At 35.3% G+C, this 7,428-nt stretch overlaps 1 protein-coding gene across 1 annotated transcript in view; it reads left to right on the forward strand.

Moving 5' to 3' along the window:
* LOC118732419 (teneurin-a-like) overlaps positions 1 to 4,515 on the forward strand; it is a gene marked incomplete in the record, with an annotated part of 439,680 nt that extends 435,165 nt beyond the window's left edge. Inside the window, 1 exon segment of the mRNA XM_036461555.1 lies at positions 4,031 to 4,515. Coding sequence (XP_036317448.1) covers positions 4,031 to 4,242 — 212 coding nt within the window.
* Positions 4,516 to 7,428: the final 2,913 nt, after the last annotated feature.

Consider the following 7,428-nt stretch of genomic DNA (forward strand, 5'->3'; position numbering starts at 1 on the left):
TGCTTTTTTGTATAGTTTCAGGCAGGCTCTTCCTAAACTATGTATTTCTCAATGTTTTATTACATTTTCTTACTTTTACTGTGATACATATTTGAATTATCTAATTCCCTAAATTAAAGTGGAATCTGATTTTTTAAACCGGTGACCACCCTGGGAGGTTGCATACCATTTATTGCATAAGTACTACGTTATATATACACTTTCGCGAATTTAGCTTATCATAATATACCGTTTGTAACTATTTATATGCAAAATTTGATATGAAAAATAGTACCAAATTTCGTACTACTTCGCAAAGCGGGCTTTTTTTCTTCCCGTTTCTCTCGTGCTTCCATATTACAACCTTTTGTAAGGGAGCCGTCGACATGAGCTGTCACTACGTACAACACCTTGTATAATTCCACGATGTATAAAACTGTGTTTTTATTCTTTCTCTCTGACGTTAGGCTTTTTTGTTGTTTTTTTTTAAAGACTTTGAAATTTCAGAGATACACATCGCTTGCTTAAAGTGAAAAGTTGCCGAGTTTACTTCTATAGATAGAGAAATATAAAATTCATTGGCTGCGTTTCTTTATACATTCCGGATAATCCCATTTCACAGCCGGAATAAACAGAATGCGTTTGAAATGTACGTCAACATATCATCAGGAACGTTCTAAAGAATAAATAAATAAAAACGTTCAGAATGAATAAAGAAATGCAGCCATTGTTTCGAAAAAAGAAGCACCGAGAATACAGCAAAGCCAAAATAGTACGAAATGCTGTATTCAAAGTTTTGCGAAGTACTTGAAGAAAATGGCTATAAAAAGTCTTTTTCTCTCCTGTAAAATTTGTGAAATGGGACTTAGCAACTTTTCGCTCTAAGCTAGCGATATGTGCATTCCAAAAAAGTATTAAAAAAAAAAATTAGTGAAATACAGAGTAATGATATGACTACCAAATGAAAGAGAAAATTTTTTTAGAAATACAATTTTTTCGTTCACAAGGACGAAGATATTTTGAAAATGCCTTTTACTAAATTTTATATCCTCAACTAACAAATTTAGAAGGACGAAATTCGAGGATATGGACGTTTCGTTAAGGCATATTTTTATTTTATTTTTTGTTAAATAAATAATGAAAATTTTTAAGGATATTCAAGGATAAAATTTTAAAAGTACATTTTTAATATTCGTCCTTGTGCACGAAAAAAGTAAATATTTTCCATTTTTATAGAATTTTATATTTCATTTGGTATCCTCTTCTGGTATGGATTTTTTCAATCAAGTAATTACATATATCTTTGAAATGTTAAAGTCTTTTTAAAAGAATTTCTGATGTCAGACATATTCGCGAGTATTTTAGTTTTTTTGTGTTTGTGTAAATTTTACTGTCGCGCGGTGTTATAATCTTTTCTGTAAAAATTGCCTATTGCAAATGGGTGCTTGGTGGAGCCAGGGTCGAGATATTTAAAAAAGCCGATTTGTTTCATATTTGGCACATTTAATTTAAAGACAGTGAGACATAGATTTGTAAAAAAAATAGAACCGCTAGGTGGCGGTGAAGTGAAAATAAAAAATATATTCGACATAAAATTCAGGTTTTGTTTGCATTAAAAATTCTTTTAAAAACAATATTAACAAACCAATTTTCAATACAGTTTTTAGTAACGTCATGCCCATAATAAAAACAGGAAAGATGTTAACATTTAAAACCTCGATAATAAACCTTAGATACTTTAAAAATTACAAAAAACATCGTCTTGCCCAATTCAGAGAAATTTGTAACTTTGCAAACCAAGTCCAAATCCATTGTTTTTTTTTCACGTCACACCAGCGCATTGCTATCAATTGTTTTCATTTTTTACAGAATTAAGGACTATTTAATTTCTCTGTATACAAATATAGCAAACCTTTTTAAAATGTTGACTTGTTCATTAGATTTTTTTAAATTTTGTCATATAAATGTCACGTCACTTCAGAGCAAAAATGTCCATATCCGTTTATTTGGAGGGTTCGTGCGACTGCTCCAATTTAAGAGCAGAAAAAATTTCATTACGATGTTAATACTTATCGTCGCAAATCTCCGTATTAGATCTGTGTAGGTAAATTAAATATGAAAATCATTGCCGTCTTGGTTTCTGCAATCGAAAAAACTATTTCATCATAATGGAGCATGCCGAAAAAGGCCGGCTACCGTTGACGCTATCTTCTTCTTATTTTTGTCCTTTTGTTTCTGTTGTATCGTACCGCAAAACTCATGCGTCGTAATATTAGGTTTTAATTTTTTTTTTACGAATTTTTCTCCAATAGCTTTATGAAGCAAACTACGGGTTTGTTAGATTGAAAGGCATCTTCCTAATCTTTTAAAATATGTTAGGTTTACCTCTATGCTCCAGAAAAGAAAATACGCTCTTCGATCTTCGCCTCAATTTCTTACTTTTTCTGGGATCAGTTCGGTTTGAAAATATTCCATCCCCCATATAAAAACTGTCCCAGAATTACTTGGCAGCGGTAATGGTATGCTGAACGATGAGTTCAGAAAATACCTTCGATCGAATATCTCATCACAGACATTCTTTCCAACAGTCTTGGAGGAGTACAAGCAGCATGCGTTCGCTCAACTTCCTCTACTTTATTTGCGTATTTACGTATTCAATCAAGCTGTCTTTTTGGCAGTACTGTGAAACATATGTGTGCACTTCCACACTAATCCAATTCACGGAAGCATATCCGGAACCCCCACCCTCGCTGCAAACGAGTATCTACCAGCAACTCAAATCACCGATTCAGCGACAATTTGCAGCAGGAAGAGGATCTCCTTTTACATGCATACAAATGTACATAAATAATTCGCCACAAATCTACGTACGTATGCACTTAAATATGTACGCTGTATTTATTTTTCTTCGGTCGTCAATGCAGTTTGATTATAAACAATTCGTTTAGTTGGACAACAACAGCAAAGGCAACCAAAGCAGCAACAAAAATGCCTGCCTTACACAGCAATCCACAAATGTAAAAGGAATGGAATAATAAAAAAATGCGAACGGAAGGAAGGAAGTAAGCCTGAAGTGTCATAAAACATTACGAGTTCTACCTGTGAATGCGACCGAGACATGAATGATGCAGAGGAGCAAGCGACGGGTCGCCTGTGGGTTGAAGCAGACGGGGAAGAGGAAATAAACGGATATTGAAATCAACTTAAAAGCGTATAGCCACTTAGCATTCACATTTTGTTGGTGCTTTTATGCCTTTACTGTCGCCATTGTCGCAGCGCGAATGAATGAATGGACGGGGTACGGGGTAGAGGGCAAAGGCAAACTGAACGCAATCTGGGAAACAGGAAAACAAGAAAACAACAGAAGCAGCTCGAGCGTCACTTGAAAATGTTTCAATATTTGCAGCACTACAAATCCTGGAGTGCGCACTCCAGCTGAGGAAAGGAATCGAGACGAAAGCCCAAGACATTTGCAAGGATCAAAGAAAGTGCGCCAGCCGGTAGCCATGTGTGTGTGTGTGTGTGTGCGGCAAAGCAAAGGCAATATGTATGTTGAAGATCTGAGAAACAATAATGGGACGTGGATATGAATATATTTGTAGTGGCGCCTGCTTCATTATCCGCCACATACGCGGGCAAAGTGCGTTGAAATGTGTTAAGAAGAGTTAAATTTCAATTTCTCGTCGCGACGAAAAAAAGCCACTGGTTGGCGAATTAAGCGCCAGTTCAAATCAGTGGAGGTGCGGAAGCCTGTTTTTATTTATGCTAATTTGAAATTCTATCAGCACAGATGTGAAGTGCGTTGGTGCGTTGCTATGCGTCCGAACACACGGCTCATTAGTCCCGTTTTATGCGTTCTCCTCTCGCGTTCCGACCACCTTCTACCACCATCAACAAGCCAACCCGAACCGTATCGGCCTCAGTTACAAGTGTCAATTAAGTTGATTGATCGGCATTTCCTTTTTGTTCGTTACACTCACCCTCCCCCATCACCGTTTTTCAGCCGTTGCTCTTACTCATTGCTGTCGTCTTTTCTCTTTTCTCTTTTCAGACGGAATGACGGATTGTTCGGACAGCGAGTGCTGCTCGCACCCCGCCTGCGCGGAGCATATCATGTGCCTGTCTTCCAACGACCCTGTGGAGGTGCTGCTGCGCAAGCAGCCACCCTCCGTGACCGCATCCTTCTATCAGCGCGTCAAATTTCTGATTGAGGAGAACTCGGTGCAGTCGTACGCACACATGGACGAATACAGTGAAAAGTGAGTACTACCGTTCACACATACACCCACACCCCAACACCCCACTATGTTAGCTAGGCTCTAGTTGGACTTTTTCTCGCTTAGCTCTTAAGAACTTTGTAGACAGGAAATGCATTTAAAAAAAATATGTACTTAGTTTCATCTACATAAAATTCTCTATAAAAAAATCATTACCATACGACCTAGCTCACATTTGCACCCCAAACTCTTTAACGCGAGCAGGAGTTTAGAGTCAATCTAAGTTTCGAACATTAAACATTTGCTAACAAAAAAAAAAAAAAACGAAAAATTAAATAGTAAAATAATTGTGGTGCAATGAAGAGAAAAAGCTCAAATCATATCGATTTCAATTCAGTACGTGTCATACTCGTATTAATGTATTCATTTACTTTTTTTTATGTTTATGATTGAATTTCGATTTCCATTATGTGCAGTAGCCCAAAATTTATGCTTTGGAAGGGTTATTTCGCAAACATTTTTTTGTTTTTATTTTAAAACACATTTATTGAAAAAAAATAAAAATATTCAAACCCCGAGCTCACATTCCTTAAATCCTCCACCAAATCCCCTCAATGAGTCTATCATTTTATGCGTTGGAAAGACGAAAAATAATTAAAAAATATTTTTCATTCAGAAAATGGTTTTCTGTTTTTTTATGCTGAAAGAAATGTTTTTATAAATACATCTTTCTTTTTTGCTAGATTTTTTTTTGTTTTATTTTAGTTTTTAATTAAATTAAATTTATTATGAAAATTGGTTTTTCTTATTTCATATATATTTTTTAAATACCAAAACGCTAGTTACTTCAAAAACATATATTAAACCAGCCAAAGTAAATGTAAGCTTTTGTTTGAGCTTTTTCTTTTCTTGCCTATTATAGGGTTACCAACTTCAAACACAGATAATTTATTTCAAATTTAATTTTCTTGTATTCTTTTTATTTTGTTATCTCAATTCGCAATTTCATTTCGTTTATTTCTTTATCATTCTACTTGTTTAATTTTGTTTGCTTTCTTTTATTTGTTTATTTGTCAAAGAAAAATCCAAAGCGAAATAATGATAGCACTTCATTGAGTTTGTGTGTTGTCTAGTGTTTTACCCCTTGTGTTCGTCTCACCCCGTTAAACGTCTCAAGAAACATAATCATATAACGAAACAAAAACAAAAAAAAAAAACAAAAAAAAAAGAGAGTAAAGATGAGAAAAGAATTTTAACCACGGCACATTGAACAGGTGATGCCACCAGCGAAAGAACAACTGTCTGCGGGCATTTTTTCATTTGCTGAAATCAGACTATAGAATGTCAAAATTGGTAAATAAGCAAAATTTGGCATTCCGGAATAAAATATAAAATATTATAAAACAAACTTGATCAGCTATTCTACTGCTGTTTTCTGTTCAATATGCCTTGGTGTTTTGGTGTTAACATTTGATGTGCGTAAGTCACTCGCGCACAGAGTTGAGAAGAGATTTGTTGCATATTTTTAAGAGTCATTGGAGACTTAGCGATAGCAACGACTGGCTTACAAAGGGCCGAAACAAGTTTAACTCAGCAAAATCCGTACAGTTATATGCAAGAAAACTCACATATGTGTATGTACCTTCAATATATTGTAATCACACACAGCTGTCACGGCTTAGCTCAATTATTCTGAAAAGGATTTGTGTAAATTTCTAATATTTTTTGTACTTTCGTATTTAAAATTTATTTCATTGTTTTAGGACTTTAATTTCACTATTTCGTTACTATAATAAATTTAAATGCTCTGAGACATTGCTACAAGCCTGATGTAATTTCGTCCTTTTCAAGGTTTTCCACTAAGTTCCATTTACGTACATATGTATGCAAGATACAAATATCAAGCTCCATGTGTCTCAGTGAAAAGCCATTCTGAAATATTTCTTTAGAAATTATCCATCCACAATTATGGTTAAGGCTACATTTTTAATGTAGAACGCAGGGACGTGAACCAATTTTGAACCGAACCAGTTTTGAACCGGAAACCCGCTTTTTTCTATTAATTAACTGAACCATTAGCCGAACCGAAATTTTCTACAAATGTTTGATACGAACTGAAAACCGAACCACTTTGCATAAAGGTTTAAAGGTTCGTTTTAACCAATTTTCAATACATAAATGTACCCACTTTTTTCTTTTTGTTAAACATGGTAATACCTCCCTTGTTTGTTTACCATGTGACAATATCAAATGTAAGGGCAACCTATCTCATTTGACAGACACTTGACCCCTAACCTTGCGCGTTGTTGCACTTGACACTTGACAGTTAAATTTGCGCAGTATTTTTTTGTTTTTCGAACCAACCAAATTTGTCATCCGGCTCACGTCCCTGGTAGAACGATGCACTCAATGTTTAGACTTTTAGTTAAGGGAGGATTGGTAGAGAATAAATAGCTTGGAGAGCAATGCGACTTGGCGATTCCAAGTGTTTCTTTTAGACATATGTATTGGCATGGCTCCACAGACCATGCGGTGCAGCTTTCCCAAAATGATGTCGGGATCTTTTGTTAGACTTTTAGGTTAATTGAGCTTTGAAAAAAGGTGGATTTACTTTGAAATAGGTGTCTCTGATATGAATGTGGGCCACTTTTTCTATGGTTTTCATTATAAAACAGCTAAGGGTTATTTGCGTACTTTGTGGAGATAATCTGAGTTTTTCTCCGCGTTGGGTCTAAATACGACTCTAATATCTTTCCTTGATGAAGGTATTTCAGCAAGAAGTAAACCCATTTTCAATTAACCCGAGTCCACATGCACTAAAAGTTGAAATTGCCTGTCGCCAAAAAAAATGTTTACAGCTAGTCCTCTCTAGTCCTTTTGTTTGCGCACATTTGTTAAATCATCCAATCTACGGGCATTCTGTAGGTGTTGCGCAACAGACAGGAAAATACATTATCCTCGCCCCGTAGTCGTCTTAGCTCTTTTGAGCAGTTAGTGCTGATTTAAATATGGATTTACGAAGCTTACTAAGGTTATTTTTGCACTATAAAAGCTACATCAAATAAATTTGGATCGTTTCGACTCATTCACAACCAGCTCTTGATAGCTCTATGCGAAATTTGATCTATTACACTGGCCAACAAAAATGAAAAAAAAAGTATGCGGCAAATAATAATTCTGTTTTTGACAGACTTTCCATCAGATCCAGATTTTGAGAACAAACGATGATAGA

Source organism: Rhagoletis pomonella, unplaced genomic scaffold, assembly GCF_013731165.1.
Source record: "Rhagoletis pomonella isolate Grant_MI unplaced genomic scaffold, Rhpom_1.0 Rhpom_scaffold_00002, whole genome shotgun sequence".
Taxonomy (NCBI): Eukaryota; Metazoa; Arthropoda; class Insecta; order Diptera; family Tephritidae; genus Rhagoletis; species Rhagoletis pomonella.